This window comes from Ornithorhynchus anatinus, chromosome 8, assembly GCF_004115215.2.
Source record: "Ornithorhynchus anatinus isolate Pmale09 chromosome 8, mOrnAna1.pri.v4, whole genome shotgun sequence".
Classification (NCBI taxonomy): Eukaryota; Metazoa; Chordata; class Mammalia; order Monotremata; family Ornithorhynchidae; genus Ornithorhynchus; species Ornithorhynchus anatinus.
The window spans coordinates 4471679-4491150 of NC_041735.1; the positions used below are offsets into that span (position 1 = coordinate 4471679).

General features: G+C 48.6%; 1 protein-coding gene across 4 annotated transcripts in view; it reads left to right on the forward strand.

The window, feature by feature from the left end:
* The window catches only part of CCPG1 (cell cycle progression 1), a 39271-nt gene that overhangs the window by 18799 nt on the left and 1000 nt on the right, over positions 1–19472 (forward strand). For 2 of the 4 annotated variants that reach the window (XM_007669257.4, XM_029070739.2), the window contains exons 3-9: positions 931–1048; positions 3277–3353; positions 3599–3806; positions 7752–8006; positions 10188–10199; positions 12635–12756; positions 16811–18228. In XM_007669257.4, the coding sequence (XP_007667447.1) occupies positions 931–1048; positions 3277–3353; positions 3599–3806; positions 7752–8006; positions 10188–10199; positions 12635–12756; positions 16811–18228 (2210 nt within the window). The remainder of the gene's footprint in view (positions 1–930; positions 1049–3276; positions 3354–3598; positions 3807–7751; positions 8007–10187; positions 10200–12634; positions 12757–16810; positions 18229–19472) is intronic. The other 2 variants (XM_029070740.2, XM_039912850.1) reach the window with 2 other exon arrangements.

Genomic DNA, 19472 nt, shown 5'->3' on the forward strand with positions numbered 1-19472 from the left:
AATGACTATTGTCAGTAACACTTTAAGATGATAAAATCCCTCGTTTATGAGTGGAAGATTTAATTTTTTAGATGAATGCATTTAACTATTATCACGTGAATAGGAGGCTAGTAAATGGATTCACTGAAAAAGATCCATAATCTAGTGTGGTATTTCTAATTGAGAAATGTCAGTTTATTTACTCAGACTACCGAAGAGTGCTGGGAGCCCTTCTGATGTGGTGTTTTTCTGAGATTATAAATGCTTTAAATCTTCTCCATATTTAAGTATAAATCTTATCAGTTCTAGCATTGGTCTGGGTCCCTTTTGAGCTAGTCGGAAAAGCTGTCTGAATAGGGTTTGAGGATTTAGTCTTGTGTTTTCTACTTTCAGAATGGCCCTGATGAATTTAGATTTTATTTGTTAAATTCTCCAACCAGTTCTTAGGGTGGGATTACAGTCATTTCTCCCAAAACACCCTACATATGTGGCCCTCAAGTGACATTTAAAAAGTTAACCTGTTTACTCTCACACTGGGTAGTATGATAAGTCAGAAGGATGAGACAGAGAAAACAGGAAAAGAAAGGAGAATTCATCTCCCCCCTCCAATTTTGTGAATCCCCCAAGGAGGGCCGAGTAGCCTCTGCCTGTACGTCAGCTTAATGGCACGTGTCCCTGAAGATGAGACCCTAAATTACCCAACAGGTCACTGACAGAGCTGGAATGAGAACAGTCTGTCCCCGTGTTTCAAATCTAGTGTGTAGCCTTCTTATTCACTACTGCTTCTGACTTCCCTGTGGCTGTTAAGCAGTGACAGGTTTTTTTTTTCCATAACAACTTGAGTAAAGTGTCATCGTAAAACTGGGATTCTATTCTTCAGTAAATAGAGAACCATCACAGTGACCACCTTTGAATAGCTGAGCGAGCCTAAAGTTTGATCGTTCCTTCTAGGGATCGGATATAGAGACGGTGAACACGGAACATGCCGGAGCCAGCGACAACATCGAGCTCGCCTCTGAAGGATATGCGGTTTCATCGGAACAGCAAGATGAGCCATCGGATCTGGGAGGTAAGACGAAAAATATTGGTGTTTTGTGGACATTTTGGTAGGACCAGACTGCGTGAGCACTGTGGCGAGGATTGTCCCCCCGGGGCCCGTGACTTCACTCAACCAGCCCGCCAAAGAATGGAATTTGCTGAGCATCTGCTCAGTGCAGAGCACTATATTAATAATGCTAGCGGATTAATAATGCTAGTGGTCTAGCGGATAGAGCTTGGGAGTCAGAAAGTCCTGGGATCTAATCCCAGCTCCGGCCCTTGTCTGCCCTGTGACCTTGGGCACTCTCTTCTGGACCTCAGTTCCCTCATCTGTAAAATGTGTATTCAGATTGTGAGCCCCGTGTGGGACAGGGACTGTGTCCAACCTGATGACCTTGTATCTACCCCGGGGCTTAGAACAGTACCTGGCACATAGTAAGCTCTTAACAAATACCGTAAAAAAACACCTAATTACTGTACCTCAATCTCATTTCTTGCCACCTACTCCAAGCGGACACCCTCCCTCTGGCTTGGAACTCCCTCCCCCTTCATTACAGAACAGATCGCCACTCTCCACATCTTCGGAGCTTTATTAAAATTACATCTCCTCCGAGAGGCCTTCACCGACCAAGCCTTCATTCCTCTCTCTTGTGCACTTGGGTCTGAACCCATTAAGCAGTTGAGGTTCACTTCACTCTCAGCCCCACAGCCCTTATGAACATATCTGTAATTTATTTATAGTAATGCCTGTCTTTTCCGTCTAGACTTCATCTCTTTGCAGGCAGGGAATGTGTCTACCAACTCTGTTGTATTGTACTGTACCACGTGCGTAGTAAAGTGCTGTGCGCACGTATGCACTCGAGAATTTGTCCTCCTGTAACTGAAGATGCTGTTTACAAAACTTGGTACCATAATTTATTTATTCATATTAATGTCTTGTCTTCCCCTCTAAACTGTAAGCTCCTTTTGGCAGGGAGAGTGTATGCCCACTCTGCTATATTGTTCTCTCCCAAGCATTTAATACAGTGCTCCGCACATAGTAAGTGTTCGGTAAATGCAACTGATTGATTACCAAGCTATGCTAAGTAATGGGGGTAGGTACATGAGAGGCAGATTGTTTATAGTCAGCGTGCCACATAGGGTTCACAGTTTAAGAGAGGAAGAATAGATATTTTACCTCCATTTTTCAGATGAGGAAATACGTAAAGTGAGTTGTAGCAGGCAAGTGGTCGCCGAAAATGCCAGTGAGTCAGTAGTCTTTATGAAGTGCTTAGTCTGAGCAGAGCACTTAGCATTTGGGAGAGTTTAATACAGTTAAGAGACATGACCCTTGACCATGACCAAGGAGATCACCAGCTAGGAGAGGCACAGTGAATAGGTTGGTTTGAGGAGTAAAGCGTGGGGTGTAGGGAGAGCAGGAAGGATAACTGGGAGAAGGGGACTGATTGAGTGCATTGAAACCTTGAGTTTCTCCCTTATTCAGAGAGGAATCTCTTCACTGAGTCCTGTGTTCTTACTAGGCCATGCTCCATGATACCATTGCCCTCCAGGAGCACTTAATAAATGCTATGATGATGTTTTGTCTGTAACTATATTTTGACCGTGAGCGTCCTGGAATTTAGCTCTTATAGTCTTTGCCCATTTCAGGCAACATGGGCCTTCAGGGATAGTTTGCGAGGGAGTTCCTCCGTGGCCTTGCAGCAGTATTTCCTTGGAAGTGACTGGGCCATTAGCTTTCCGAGGCCTGGATCTCATGTCTCGGAGCTCCAGGCACTCAGTTGCCCGGGCCTCCCCAACGCTGAGCTGTATGCTTTATGGTGAGGTGACAGTTTGGCTTTGTCCTCTGGGACAAAGAACAATCTGCAACCACACACAAACACACACACACATCTTCTCCCCCTTCCTCCACTCCTCTCTCCTGTCCTCCCTCCCTCTCCAGTCTTTAATATGTTATGCCAAGTTAAGCGGTTCGGTGATAGACATAAATGACCGCTCTGGATATCAAAATATTTGAAACTGCACCGGGAACCATTTATTTACACCATTTGTGTAAAATGACACTGCAGTAAGATGTTAGTGTTGGTTTAGATGGGTACAGCTAGGAAAGGAAATTAAATTGGCTATGCAGTTGCCTACCAGGTTGATTTTTGTGCACAGGTATGTAGAGAGTTGAAACACGTATTCCTCTGGTAAACAAAGAACGTAGTTGGAATGTTTATACTCAGGCAGTAATGGAACTTAATCTTTGGTGTATGGCAGAAAGCAACCAAGGTGACACAGTGCCCATGGAAGAAACTGGTTTTTCTGCTTCAGAGGAAACCAAGTCAGCTTTTGAGGTAAGCTACATCCATAAATTTTAAGTGTTCTATGTCCTTTGTGGGTTGATACTGAACAGGATTGATCTAAGACAACCTAATCAAGGCCAAGCTTTCTCTTTGTGGTTTGTTTTTTTTTTTCTATTTTCATTCCAATCTAGAGTGAAAGAATAACAAATGTCCTGTTTTTGAACTTTTTGTTCTGCCTCATTGTACTCGTATATAGTATTTGTTCAGGTGGACATCACCGTGATTTTCATTTTCAGGCTAAAAGAGAGAAATCACCTGAGGATAATGTCTGTTTTGGGGCTATCAGTGATGATTCTGATATTGTGACTCTTGAACCACCCAAACTGGAAGAAACTGAAATCCAGGAAGAGACTGAAGTTGTTGATGAGGAAGTTCAAGGACCTGAAGATTTTAACATGGGCTCTTCTTCTAGCAGCCAGTATACATTCTGTCAGCCAGAAACTGGTAAGAACAGTAGAAGGATAAGAAACAGTGTGTTGGGTGCTTAGAATCTCTTTTAACCAGGTTCTGGATTCATTTTCTATATTTCCTGGGGTCATCTTTGACTACCTAAAAATATTTTTCCTAATCTGGGTTTCTCATATGTCTTTGTTTTAGAGTCAAACTGACCTCTTTTTTAAGATGGAAATGATTGGTTAGGAAGTGAGGATCCCAGCATTACACTACTGCCATAGGTTTGAGTAGGTGGTTGAGAGAGTTTTCGAGGATCTGTTTACGTACCGTTGTGCAGATTGGTGTATGTGCTGTTGTGCATTGTGCCCACTGTTTTCTGCTGAGGTTTGAGACGGAAGGCATAATCCCTATCCTCAAGGATACGACGTTGTTAGAGTTGAAAAGTGTTTTGTGGAGAGAAAATCTCTTTAATTTTGGAGAAAGGGTAGGTAATTGAATGTTGGGTGTGGATTAGAATTTTTTTTTCCTTCCAGTAAGTGTTCCAGCTCTTTAAATACTATCAAAATGGGACTTCCAAAGCAGTGACCTAAGTAGGTCTCGCTCGCTATTTTTGAAAGACCTACATTTTAGAATGCTGAGACAGAAGCCGAAAAGCAATAGAATATCCAAAATTACCTAATGAAGAACAGAAGGAGTAGCTTTAATCCAGATAAACTATCAGTTTAAAGCTTCATGAAGCGCCGGTCTCTGGTTCTCAAAAACCGTTACAAACCTTGTTTTCATTCCTGAAGAAAAGGCTTAAAATTTTCTTTCTTTCCGGTTTACTCACAAAAGACAGTTGGTGGGCCAAGCTGTGGAAGATTCGCAAGTATATAAGGGGATGGGATGATCAGCCGAAGCATCATCGGCCTGGCCGACTCCCTCTTCAAGGTGGTGTGATTGAATTTGATGGGCTGAGACTCTATGCCTAGTCCCCTTTACCCAGTGCTCGACAGCGGCATTGCCAGTCGTCTGCTTATTTTGATACTCCGAATGCCCATCCTAAAATCATCTTGGCTAATTCGCTTGCATACCTCCAGTTACCTGCTTTTCTAAAATGAGAGTGTGGGCCAAATTCAACTCCCCAGATCTGGTTTCTTTATGATTTGCATACTTGGGTCATCATCTATTTGAGTTCCGAAGAGTATGCGTAATGTGCTGCTTGATTTCTAGTCAGGCTGCTCTCCGGTGTGCTGCTTTCGGTACGGAGTCTGGTTTAAGGGAGTAAGACAACAGTTGCATTGTGGCACCGATCTTCCAAAATGCTGTTGGCAAAGCCCTTCAGAAGCGGCAAATTATTTTTAGGAAATAAACACGGGCTTTCTTCGATTTTTGGCCACCTCATTTCTAGAATTGGAAGACTGACTTCTTCAGCCCTCTTGAAAAAATGCTTCTGTATGAGAATTGTCCGTCCTTTGTACCCAAGAAATATAACCTCACACCTAAAGAAGTATCTCCTGAGGAATGAGAAACATCTAGGAGATATTCTTGTCAGGACCCTTCTATCTATCAAGTCTGTTACTAAATTACAAACTTGGGGTTCTTTTTCTGCAATGCTTATATCCGTTTGCCTGAGCGTGAGACTGGAACATATGTAACCTCCCTCTGAGGCTGAGTGCTCCAGGATCTGCCCTTGAAAAGAACAAGTGCCTAACGAAAATAACACCAAGCTCCTTGTGACATGGATTCCTTAACCTTGCCTAAACACTTTGCACGTTAAAAGCTGAGCTCTTCTTGTGAGAACTTAGAATACCAAAAACGTGACGGTTTTTCCTTCCCTTGATCAGGTCTCTTCTGCATACGTTCCTTCTCCGTTTGGACTATGGTGTAGAATGCTGGGCTGGAGTCTACTAACCTTTAATTTACACTAGCGGTCAAAGATCAGCACGTCAGTGGGAGCTGCAGAGATTGCATGTTATAGGTCTTTTTGGCCAACAAAAAATTAGGCTGAAGGGAATTGGAGTTTTTCTGGTGGACACATCCTGTGTAAAAAAAAGGTTGTGACTGGGAGAAGCTTTTGTGCTGTTGCGGGGGCGCGTAATGGAGGGGCTGTGATACCATGCTAGGAAAGGGAATTGTTGGAGGACTTAGCGATACAGCAGAAGACTCCTCTCCCGAAGAGGATCAGTTTCTCCAGACCAGGTGGGAATGAATACAAGCAGAGTTCCTAAATAGATGGAATAGTTCTCAGTCTCGATTTCTGTTCAGCCTGGGAAAAAACGTTTTAAGAATTTCAGAGAAAGCCTCACTTAGTCCCCAGGGGCTGGTTATTTTAAAAGTGTGATCCTTTGTAGGCTTGCTGTTAAGTGACACCAGTATGTCCCACTCACTATGTGGACCACAGCTGTCCCAAACTTTTCAATCGATCAGTGGTATTTATTGAGCGCTTACTGTGCGGGGCACTTTACTAAGCACTTGGGCGAGTATGATATAACAGAGTTGGTAGACACGTTCCCTTGCCCACAGTGAGCTTACAGTGTAGAGTCTCACGGTCTACACCATTTTCCTCACTGTGTAAATGGGCATCGTTAATCTGAGACCCCCACCCCTAATCCATCCTTTTTCTGTGCCTTGTTAGGGGCTGGGGGCTCCTGGAGTAGGTAAGCAGGGCAGATGTCACTTGCCTCTTTTTTTTTGCTCATCACCTTCACAGATATGACACTTGGTTAGAGTTTGCAACACTGACTTCCTGGTTCCTTGCGTTATTGTGCATTTTTCATTCTTTCTTACCTACGACTTGGTTCTGGGATGAAGAAACCACTCAGCCGACAGCTCCTGCTGTAGAGAAATCGATAATGTGCATGTGCATTTGGGACAGGGCGATTTCAGAATTCAGACTCCATTTTTCTTTTCAAAATTGCTCTTATTCAAGGGATAAGTCCACTGACCCTTATAACTTGAAAGCGTCTTCCCGTTTCTTCGAGAATAATAGCTATTTACGGCTCTAATGGATGGATTCAAATATTTTCCCGCTTCCTCCTGTATAACACTTCCCTACCTTTGGGTGGAAGAGAGAGGGAAAGAAGGAAAACTTTTTCCAGCAACTTTCAGAAGCTAAGAAGGTGAGAGTAACATTCAGAGGTGAGAAGCAGCGTGGTCTAGTGGATAGAGCATGGGTCTGAGAGTGAGAAGGACCTGGGTTTTAATCCCAGATCCACCACTTGTCTGTTATGAGACCTTGGACAAGTCATTTTACTTCTCCGTACCTCTGTTACGTCATCTGTAAAATGGAGATTAAGACTGTGAGCCCCTTGAGGATCCTCTTGAATCTACCCCAGCGCTTAATACGGTGTCCGGCACATAGGAAGCACTTAACAGATACCATTAAAAAAAAGAGGCTGGCCTGACAAAGGAGATGCTTATTTTTAGGTAGTAGTAATCGTCTTTATTAAGCACTTACTGTGTACAAATCACTGGACTTCCTGCTGGGGAAATATTCACTGATGAGAATTAGACCCAGACCCTGGCTCCCAAAGGGCTTGCGAAGTAAAAATAGAGCGGAGAATGTTGGTGATAGAATAAGGAAAGGTGAAACAATGAAACCCAATCAGAAGACCAGAATGAGCATATAAATACCATAGAAGCTACAGAAGGTTGTGGCTAAAGGAGGAATTTCGTGCTCTTTGCCATTAGCCCGTCAGTCACAAAAGCTGTTTCTTTTTTTGTCTTCTACTGCAAAGGCTCACTGTGGGTAACAGAGTGTTTGGAGGGAGGAGTTCAGAGGGACTCTTCTGATCTCCGCAAGTGAGGCTCGATGTTGAAAATTTCATCGTCCCTGATATTTACTGAGCGACCCCCTTTGTGCCGAGCACTGTACTGAGTACTCGGGAGAGGACAAGGCAACCGGATCGGGAGACACGCCCCCTGCCCCCAACCGGCTCTCGCCTACCAAACAACAAGGGAGAGTTTCCCAAAGTTTTCCCGTCGGAGCTCACCTCTGCCGTTTCTCCATAATAGCCTTTTCGGCCTCCCGGAGCGGCGATGAGTCGAGCAGCGACGAAGCCAGCCCCGGGCCCAGCGTCACGGTGAGGCGCCGCCGGGCCCGGAAGAAGACGGTTTCCAGTTCGGAGTCGGAGGACCGGCCGCCGGCGGAGCAGGAGACGGAGCCAGCCAAAGAGGAGCCGCCTCGCCGCCAGTTCAGCAGCGGCCTCAACCGCTGTATCATCCTGGCCCTGGTGATGGCCATCAGCATGGGCTTTGGCCACTTCTACGGTAAGGCCCCGCCCAGCGGGGCGGCCCGGCCACGGCCTCGTGGTCCCCAGTGGGAACGATGAGGGTAGACAGAAGGGATCGGGATTCTGTTTCTGGAAAGGCGAAGCCGTAGGCTTTACAAAATCCCGAGGACGTAATCGGGGCCGACTGAATTTCTTTTTTAAACCGAGACCCACCATTCAATTGGGAATGAGGGGCAAATAAACAGTGAGATTTAGCATATTAAGACATTATGTCAAAAAGATGTTCCTCATCAGTAGAATTTGTTAGGGAGAACTGTAATAAGCGCGTAGGGGAGGACAGTCCAGTCCACTAGTTGCAGCTGTGGGGGAGAGTCTACAGGCCGTCTAGACCGTATGCTCACTGTGGACAGGGAATGCGTATTTACTAAGCACCGACTGCGTGCAGAACGCGGTTGTAAGTGCCGGGGGGAAAAATACAAAGGTGAATCCCTCCTGGGGCTCACAGTCTGAAAGGAATCCAGTGAAGCAGAAGATGTCAATCAGTGAAAGGTATTTATTAAGCACTGTACAAATTGTTGGGAGAGTGCAGTGAGTTCAGAAAGGGTTTAGATAAACACACAGATTCTAGGGCCATTGTGAATGCTTGGGGGCTCAAGGTTTACAGCGATGGATGGCATGCCCAGAGATAAACTATTGGAGGGAAAGGCAGCGGTGTGGCCTAATGGAAAGAGCATGGGTCTGTGAGGCAAAGGGACCTGGGTTCTAATCCTGTCTCTGCCACCTGCCCGCTGTGTGACCTTAAGTCACTTCACTTCTCTGTGAAGCCTGAGCCCCATGTGAGACAGGAATTGACACGGCTGGGTATCCACCCCAGTGCCTGGCACGTAGTGAGCCCTTAACAAATTGTTGTTATTATCATCATCATTAATAATAATAATAATAATAATAAAAGGTGGAAATCTTGGAGATTTCTTTTGGGGAGGATGAGTGAAAGGATGTCAGCTGATGTGCTATTCTTCCAGGCATCTCATGGCACATCTTTGGGGAGCTTAATGGGCTAGTTTGGAGTTCCCTGGGAGAAGATGGTGCCCATCTTTATCACTTTAATGTGATTGGGAAACTTGGAGGCAAAGCTGCTCTTCAGAAGAAGTCACAGACCCTAGAACCCCAAGCACAGATTTGTCCGATCCAGTATCAGTGAGGGAGTTTGTTACTCTGAGTTGTGCTTAGGATTCCCAATACTGAGACCATATCTCAGAATTAAATTGTGGAGACAGATAAGACGATCGGCATGTGCTTTGAGATGCAACTGAAAAGTCTTGTAATTTGAAATATAATTTAGAGGAAAAAAAGCCCCGTGAAATCCAATCTAATACCTGTTGTCGTAGTTTTGTTCAATTTAATTCCAAACTTTTTTTTTTCCCATTTTGCACCCCCATTTTAACATCCCTTGGTGGGAGTAGAGAGAGGGGGGCTTTAAAATTGGGCTGCGTCCTGTGAAGAAGAGCCGGGATTTCTGTCCAGGGGCTCCTCCTCTTGCTGTAGGCCTCTCCATGTGGACTCCAACCTCTGCTCTGTGATTTCTGCCCATTCCCACGGGACAGACGAGTGTCAGGTTGAAAAGGGGAGCTCTGAGCAAAGTGGTTAACAGGTCGGATTTCCGTAGGAGAAGGGAGAGAGACCTCAAAGCAGTCGTGCTCGCTACCAGGAATAGCTCCTTCGGAGAACGTGGTGATTCTCCTCGGATTCCCGTTTTGTTCCTAAAATGGGTCCTGTCCACGAACTAGCGCGCAGTACCGGCCAGGCCTACGGCCCAGGCCTTCCATATACGTAGGCACTGGGCGGTGGGATGTCTCGCCTGTTGCTTTCTTATTTTGTGAATCCCCCTGGGGTGGTTGCACAGTGTGACGTCTCTGGCATTTCTCCAGTGAGGCTACCGGTAATTAACCCGGCCAAGCCCCAGTGCTTTAATGAGGCATTTACAACAGGAAGAACCGGGGATCCTTCTTTTTATCCTGACGTTTTATTCTGCTTCACTGTCCCGTCAAAGTACACCTCAGCCATGGAGTATTAGGATCAACCCAAGTGTCCAGATCAGTGCAGTTGCTTACGTACCCTCGGTACGGATTTGTGGGAATGAGGCTCTGTATCGTCAGTATTCGATGCACTTGACCACTTCAGATTGATCCAGCTTTGAATGCAATTTTGTTTTCCACAGGCAAACCTAAAGGTAATAGAGGAAAGAGGCCTTCTAATCTTCCGGTTTTAAGACGTACAACAGTAACCCAAGTTGCATTTTAAATATCCACAAACCGCATGTCCTCGATGCATTTGGTAAAAAGATTTGCTTGGGAAAAGGCTGCTTGAATGGCCCGGGAAGAGACGTGTCATTCTAAATGGCGGTGGGGCTTTACTTTGCACAGTTAAATGGGGCGTTTTAATAATCAGTGCCAGCAAAAATGATCTGTCTGGGCTTGCGTCCCCACCCCCCAAAACGAGAACCTCAGTAACAGGATGTGGTAGGGTTAGGTGGCTGTCGGAGCGAAGCCTTCCCTGCCGACACCCTGGCTGAATGACTTGGTCCTTTGTTTGTTTTTACCGTTTACCTCAATCCAGCGTCTAGAAACTTCCGAGTTCCTCAAGGCCTTTCTTCACCCTTACTCCATCGACCGCTGGAGCGGATTCTTTGGAATCCCCATTTTACTTCCGTCGGTGGCCTCGGGACCTAACAATTGCGAAGTGTTTCCTAGGCTTAGGCCTTTATTTTCGGATGACATGGCAGTTAGGGTCAGTGGGAAGCAGCCTGGCCTAGTGGCAAGAGCAGGGGCTTTGGAGTCAGAGGATGTGGGTTCGAATCCCCGCTCCGCCACCTGCCCGCTGTGTGACCTCGGGCAAGTCACTTCACTTTTCTGGGTTACCTCATCTGTGAAATGGGGATTGAGACTGTGAGCCCCGTGTGGGACAGGGACTGTTTCCAACCTTAGTAACTTGTATCTAAGTCAGCACTTAGAGCAGTGCTTGGCACATAGTAAGCGCTTAACAAATGCCATTATTATGATTGTTAACTGGGAAGATTCCCCAGCAGCTTAGAATGGGATTTATGTTCACCCGCAAGCAAGGTGTGTGGTCAGCGTCTGACTAGCAAGCGGAGGCAGTGGTCATCCGTGAGGGATTTGGAGAGGCCGGTGGGGATGACGGCCGCTGAAAAGATGAGCCAACCCTGCCTGCCTCTTGTCCATCTCCCCAGTGCCATCGTGAAGCCAGAGAAGCCACAGCCTAATGGGAAAAAACCTGGGCCCACGAGGCAGAGGACCCGGGTTCTCATCCCGGCTCCGCTGCGCGACCTTGAGCGAGTCACTTCTGTGGCTCAGTTTCCTCATCTGTAAAATGGAGATTCACTACCCCGCTCTCCCTCCACCCGAGACTGAGCCTTTTGTAGGACAGGGACTGCGTGTCACCTGACGATCTCGGATCTACCCCGGCGCTTACTGAAGCGCGTGGCGCACAGTAAGTGCTTATCGAATGCCGCAGTTGTCATTATTATTAGGAGATGCCTCCTCTGGCCCCGCGGCTTCATAGAAAAGACGGGGAGAAATTCTGAACGTGCGCCGTCCACCACCTTAGCCCTCCATGCAGAGATAGCCATTGGTCTCTGCTTGAGGACCACGTGATGGGTACCGTCTCTCCTCGCCACTCCGTATGATTTAAGCTTCTGGTGCTTCCACCTAAAGGAACTAAAAATAAACTTCAAAACCCGAAGGGAAGCCGACCCATAAATGCCATTAATCACATCCATTAACGGGGCGGTGGAAAAACAAACCTCAGCTGGGCATGATGTCGTTTCCAGATCTCCTCCTCAGAGACTCCCTTATTTGCCAGGGTATCCAAAAATAAAACTCCCTTCTATTATTGGAGCAGAGAGAGAAGTCAGTCACTGGCAGAGCATCTCGACTAAAGTACATACTGGTGTGTTACGTGGACCGGAGTCAAGAGAGAAAACTTGGAAGGGTGGATTACCAAATGCATTGTGGCACTGGGTTTTTTCCATTTTTAAGAAGTGTGGGTTTTGCATGCTTGAAGAAGCTTTGACCAGCATGTGGGAATAACGCGAGCTTACCGATTTAACCCATTTTTTTCGAGAATGTCAGTCTTTTAAAGCCCTTTCATTGCATTGGATTCTTTGGCTGTAGTGAACCTATGGTCGACGCCGGCTTCTGTTCTCCTTTTATGGTGGATCTGTTCCGTGACGGGGGTTTATCATTTTTACCTCTGGGCCTTAGTCTGCTCTTCTCTAAAATGGGTGGAGCCTCACGGGGGTTCCCTAGGTGAGAGCGGTTCTAAAGGACTTTCCGATCTTTGGAAGAAAGGCACGATATACTGGCAGAATGATTGAATAACTTCCTGTGAAGAACCCTGCCGTTTTTTCTCAAAAGAAAATGAAGCTTCGTAAGCATTCTCACATTCACGCAGTGTAATGGAAAATTCATTTTCCTTAATCGGATTTATACCTTTGAAAAATTCCTCCACCTGATTTTTGCCAGTTCTCAACAAATAACATTTTGCATGAGTGCACAACTGCCCCACCCACCAATTAAGTGACAAAATGTTTTATCCGTTCAATTTTGCGTGTGATGAGACGAGTGCTGATACTTGCTGTCATCCCAGGTACGATTCAGATTCAGAAACGGCAACAGCTGGTCGAAAAGCTACATGAGGATGAACTAAATGACATGAAGGATGATCTATTCCAGTGCCAGCAAGAACAAGGATCTTTTGTCAACCACAGGGTGAGTATTTGGGGCTAGGGAATATTCTCCTGGTATGTAATTGGCCTCAGTTTGTCGGCCTGTTTATTTCCCAGCAACCGTTAAAGTTGTCAAGCACTTTAAAGACCCCAACTCGCCTTTCTTCGAAACTCCGTGGTATTGGATGAAACCCCCTTTCCTTTACATTTATTTAACGCTAGCCCCAGCCTTACATTTATTTATTTCAAGACTTTCGGGGCATTAACTAGAATTGTGCTTCCGATGTTACCTTTACCCTTCCACCGTATATTGACCACATGGAGCTAACTCACGGAGTGTGTAGTTTTCTGCTTTAGAAACAGATAATTGAAGTAAATAGTTTGTCATCATTATGGCAAACTAATTTTTTTTTTAAATGTAGGCATTTACTCCTGGTCCCTCATGTCAATCCTGTTCTTTGACCCAAAGTGTACTTCTCAGTCAGAGGGCAGGTAGGCAAAATTGTTTGTTTTCCCTTTTGAAAACCGTTTAAGAAGAGGACTGCGTATCTTATTTCTTCTCTTCCCGGTTCCGCACTCGTCTGCTGTGTGACCTCGGGCGAGTCACTTCACTCCTCTGGGCCTCAGTTCCCTCATCTGGAAAATGGGGATTGAGACCGTGAGCCCTACGTGGGACAGGGACCGTGTCCAACCCAATTGGCTCGTTCATTCATTCGGTAGTATTTATTGAGCGCTTACTATGTGCGGAGCACTGGACTAAGCGCTTGGAGTGAACAAGTCGGCAACAGATAGAGACAGTGCCTGGCACGTACCAAACGCTTAACAAATACCGTATTGATATTAATTACGATTCTATAGCTTCTGATTATTTTGTGTCGAGATCCCCTTGCACAGCGTGCTTCGTATCTGCCTTTTGTTCCTCCCCGTAGTTGAAAGAGATCGATCTGTACACAGGGCCTCATTCGTACACATACCAGAGCTGGAAGTCTCTCTAAGCCAACGGCGGAAAATCCCAAACTGACACCTGAGAGAGAATCTAGGCCAGCCGCTCCCTTGCCAATGCCCAGGGCCCTTGCCAGTTGGGCAGTGCCAAGAGCAGTTCAACGTCCACTTCGCCGGCAGGGTAAGACCGACCCGAGAACCAAAGCGGCGTCTCCCATGGCCGACTGGGGCCGACGGAGGTGAACGAATGCAGCCGGAGGGATAATGGAAGGCAGTCCATCAGTGGCAGTTGTCGGCCGATCAGTTAATCGTATTTATTGAGCGCTTCCGAGAGTACATTGTAACAGACACATTCCCTGCCCACAACGAGCTTACAGGCCGGGGAGACGGACGATATAAATAAATGAGTGACCGATACGTACGGAAGTGCTGTGGAGCTGAGGGGGCGGCGATGAATATACAGTCAGGGTGACCCAGAAGGGAGGGGGAGGAGGAAAGGATGGCTTAGGGAAGGCCTTTTGGAGGAGATGTGTCTTGGTTAAGGCTCTGATGCGGGAGAAATTGTCGGCTCCGAAGAGGGAGGGCGTCGCGGGCCAGAGGCAGGATGTGGGCGAGAGGTCGCTGGCGAGACGGACGAGATCGAAGTGCCGTGAGAAGGTGAGCAGTAGAGAAACGAAGTGTGCGGGCTGGGTTGTAGTAGGAAAGCAGCGAGGTGAGGTAGAAGGGGGCGACTGAGTGCTTTAAAGCCAGTGGTGAGTTTCTCTTCGATGTGGAGGTGGATGGGCGGCCCCCGGAGATTTTGGGGCGCGGGGAAACATGGCCTGAACGTCTCTGACGAGAAACGATCCGGGCAGCCGAGTGAAGCGTGGGCGAGAGTAGGGAGAGACAGGAGGCTGGGAGGTCAGCAAGGAGGCCGGTACGGTCAGCAAGGCGTGGGATGGGGTAAGCGATTGGATTCATGTGGTAGCACTTTGGATGGAGAGGAGAGGGTGGATTTTAGCGATGTTGCGAAGGCGGGGCCGACGGGATTTAGCGACGGATTGAATATGAAGAAGAGGAATCGAGGAGGATAATAATAATAATGGTGTTTAAGTCCTTACTGTGTGCCGGGCACCGTTCTGAGTGCTGGGGTAGATAGAAGATAATCGGCGCTCCCAGTCTTCATCCCCATTTTCCAGATGAGGGAATTTAGGCCCAGAGAAGTGAAGCGACTTGCTCAGGGTCACACAGCAGACAAGTGGCGGAGCCGGCATTAGAACCCGTGACCTTATGACTCCCAGGCCCGGGCTCTATCCACTAGGCCGTGCTGCTCTTAATCCCAAGGATAACCCCAAGGTTAGAGACGCGGGAGAAAGGGAGGGTGGCGGTGCCGTCTACAGTGACGGGGAAAGCCAGGGGAAGGACGGGTTTGGGGTGGGAACATCGGGAGTTCCCTCTCGTGGACGCGTTAAGTTGAAGGTGACGGGAAGACGTGCAAGGAGTGTCCTGAAGGCGGGAGGGAATGCAAAAGTGCGGAGAGGGGGAGCGAGTAGGGCTGGAGATGAAGATTTGGGGATCAGCCCCATAAAGGCGGTAGTCGAAGCCACGGGAGCGAACGAGTTGTCCGAGGGAGTGCGTGTAGATGGAGAACGGAAGGGGACGTCGAGGGACGCCCGCGGGTAGGCCTGGGAGGGAGCGGAGGAGGCGGGGAAGGACCGAGAAGGAGCGGCCAGAGAGACGGGAGGAGAACCAGGCTAGGACGGCGTCGGCGAAGCCCAGGTTGGATAAACGTGGCCAGGACAGAGGGTGTGGCGGACGGTGTCGAGGGCGCCTCGGAGGTGGAGGAGGATTAGGGTGGAGCGTGGGGGCCGTGGGACGCTCGCCGGGTGCGGAGCACTCTACTGAGCACCCGCTGGAGCTCGCTATAATCGATAAACGCGATCCCCGTCCTTTTGGAGCTTCCGGTCTAGCCGTGCGGGAGATGGACGCTAAAGTAAGTTAGAGAGCGGGGAAGCAGTGAAGTGCGGCGGGGGTCCGATACTCTCGTCGGAGTGTCTGTGGAGTCCCTGCTGAGTTGGTATTTGTTAAGCGCTTACTATGTGCAGAGCACTGTTCTAAGCGCTGGGGTAAACACAGGGGAATCAGGTTGTCCCACGTGGGGCTCACAGTCTTCATCCCCATTTTACAGATGAGGGAACTGAGGCACAGAGAAGTTAAGTGACTCGCCCACAGTCACACAGCTGACAAGTGGCAGAGCTGGGATTCGAACTCATGAGCCCTGACTCCAAAGCCCGTGCTCTTTCCACTGAGCCACGCTGCTTCTCTAAGTCTATCACCCCCCCCCCCCCCCCCCCCCGGCGTCCATTTCGCGGCTTAAGGGGAGAGTCAGTTAAGCGTGTCCAGGTCAACGGTGCTGATGAAGCCACACGTCTGCTGTGCGTGACCTTGGCCAAGTCACTTCACTGCCCTGTGCTTCAGTTACCTCGCCTTTGACGTGGGGTTTAAGACCGCGAGCCCCGTGTGGGACGGGGAGCGTGTCCAACCCGATTATCTCGTATCTACCCCAGCGCTCGGTGCTTGGCACAGAGGAAGCGCTTAACGAATACCGCGATCATCGTCGTCGTCACTTAGGCCTAGGTGTCCTTTTTTAATGTTCATCCACCATTGAAATCACTTGATATCTGAATTTATCACTTGATATCTGACAGAAACTGTGGAACGGGGGCCTAAATACATACGGCAACCTCTAATCGTAAGTGGGACGTAATGCGGATATTATGGAATTTACTTGATGGGCTCCACGGCCCTCAGCCGTACACTGATTGTGGTTTTTTTCTCTCCAACCCCGAAGGTGAGCTTAGCTGTGTCTGATCCCTGTGTAGCCAAAAATCTGGCCCTGTGCTACTGCGTGTGATTTCAGTAGGTGGGATTGACAGGTCATGTTAAAATGAGGCAATTTAATGCAACTCTCGCATGCAGTTGTTCCCCGAGACTGACTTGTGATCTTCAATCCGATCTTTCCTGTGCCCAGTGCCCGGCACAGACACGGCCCAACGGACATTTTCTCTATTTTCACAAATACCAAGGGGTTGGCAACTGGTAATTGATGTTGAAACGGCTGCCGAGTCGGTTTGGGGGATATCGAGCAGTGTTAATACGTTTCTCTTTGCCGTCAGTCCCTAGAAGAAACCCATGCAACGTGTCTGACCCTGTCTGAAGAAGAGAAGATGTCGTTTGAAACTCAGAAAGAAAGCCTCGTGACCGAAAATCAGCATTTACGCGTGTCTCTAGAGAAAGAAGAGAAAGCCCTATCCTCCTTACGGGACGAGTTAAGGAAGCTGAGGGAACAGGTCAGGAATCTGGAAGACAGAGGAACGAGCACAGACTCGATGGCGACCGAAAACGAGAAACTGAAGCAGCATCTGGAAGAAGAGAAGCAAAAAACTCAGAGTTTTCTTCGGCAGAAAGAGACGCTGTTGGCCGAAGCGCAGGTGCTGAGGAAGGAGTTGGACAAAGAACGCCAGACGACCTCCGCTCTAAGACGGGAGCTGGAACAGCTGAGTTCGAGTCCCCCGGCAGATAAGCCGGGGCCGGCGGAGACGCCGCCCGAGGACGACGAACTAGAAACCTTACGGGGAAGGCTGAGCGAGTTGGAACGGAAGCTGAACTTCGAGCAGCAACGCTCGGATCTGTGGGAACGACTGTACGTGGAAGCGAAGGATCGAGACGGGAAGCCGGAAGCGAACGAGAGAAAGGCCGGCTTCGCTAAGGGGGCCCACCGGGCCAAGAGGAGACCCAAAGACTCGTTCTTTGGCTCCGTCAAGGAGACCTTTGACGCCATGAAGAATTCGACCAAGGAGTTTGTGAGGCACCACAAAGAGAAGATTAAGCAGGCCAAAGAAGCGGTGAAGGAAAACCTGAAGAAGTTCTCCGACTCGGTCAAGTCGACCTTCAGGCACTTCAAAGACACCACCACGACGATCTTCGACGAGAAGGGGAATGCGAAATACGACGACCGGCGCCCCGAAGCGCCCCGGAGAGCGCGGGCCGTGTACCGCGACCACGTGTACCCCCAGCATAAGGCCCCTCCCCGAAGCGCCTCGCCCCGGGGCCCCCGGCCCCCCAGGGAAGGGAGACAGCCGAAGCCGGCCTCCGGGGAAACCCCCGAGAGAGACCCGCGAAAACCCCCCAAGTGCAACCGTGGCCAGTACTGTGGCACCAACCGTTACTCCCTGACCAAGGGCTGTTCCGGCGTATTGGACTGTGCCCGTCAGGAATCCGTCAGCCTTTTTAACAAAGTATTGGACCCCGTCAAGGTAGACGAATTTTATCAGTTAATGCACAGATATTTGCAGCAAGAAGTAGCCGACTTCCATCACTGGGGCGAACTTGAACGATTTATCAATAAGTTTTTCCATAACAATGTCTTTATACACGATCAGATGCTGTTCACTGACTTTGTTAATGATGTTAAAGATTATCTCGAAGACATGAAGGAATATCAAATAGATAATGATGAAGTTTTTGAGGATTTGGATGACTATATATATAGACACTTCTTTGGTGACACTTTTTCACCTCAGTATGGACCCAGGTTGGTTAACGTAGCACCCTGTTCTCAGGATAGCTTTAAATGTTATGACGAATTTGCGTAGAAAGCCCTTGGGAGACGAAGGCGTTGGACGCCGTCGACCCATTCGGCGACCTCGCGCTCAAGCGGATCGGCCTTTCCCACTGTTGGGTGTAAAATCGTTTTGAGCTCCCTGAAATAGGGGGAGGTTTTTTATCCCCCCACTGTCCCCGCCCCCGTTAAGTATCTCCCGCTAACGGGAAGTTCACCTCCTGACAGATATTTGACTCTTAACTTGATGAGCCAAGTGAGTCCAGGCTTGTCTTGCAAACTAACCGGCGCAGGGGAAGATAAAATCCCAAGTGGAGTCTCGTTCTCCTCTTCCGGGAGCCGAGCGAAACCTCGCTCTTTAAAAACGCGCCCGTGGTCACGTGTGCGGGGAAACGTCCATCCTTTCGCCAGTGTCAGAGACGCCCAGTTTGCCACTTTCCTACATTCTTTATTGCCCTCTCAGCCATAGGTTCCCCAACTCCTTCGAGGAGCCGTAGCTGGTAAAAGTTCTGCTGGGGCTCAGAAGCCGTTGTAATATACGTCTTCCACTTTGGAAGTTGAGAGTGGCCTTTCTCTCGGTGCCCTGGTGGAAAGACTCAGATCTCCGTATATCACTTCACCCGAACTATAGCTCACCAAAGAAAAGAATAAAATAAATCCCCGGTCTACGTGTTAGGACGATAAGCTCTTAAGGATTTGGCCCTCTGGCCGGTCCACCGGAGTCCGGCTTCTTGTGGATTTATTCTTCCCTTAACCGTCTCGGCAGGCGCACGGGTGTCCCGCAAATGCAGGATGGTAGAAGGGACCCCCGCTGACGGCGCCGGGACGACGGTGGCTCTGTTTGATTGACCGCGGCAGTTTGGTAGATTTCCCTTTTTGCGTATCCCTCCCTGCCGGGGGCAAGTCAGAATCACTTGCCTATCAGTCCACTCAAGAAGCCTTCGCTTGGAAAAGATCCCACGGGCTCCCGTTTAAAACGCCTAGCCCGAGCCGGTACTTTTTTGAAAATAAAAACCGCCTAATTAGTCAGAGCCTCTATTCTAGTATGTCGTAGCTCGCTCGGACACACCGAAGACCAATCTTCCCTTCCCAAAGGTAGCTCCAAACCGGTTCCGACCGGAGACGGCGGAGTCTCCGCCGCCGCCCGTCCGAGCGCAGGTTTGACTCCGGAGATCTCGCTGAGGAGCGTGGGCTGGTAGGAGGGGAGGGAACAAGGG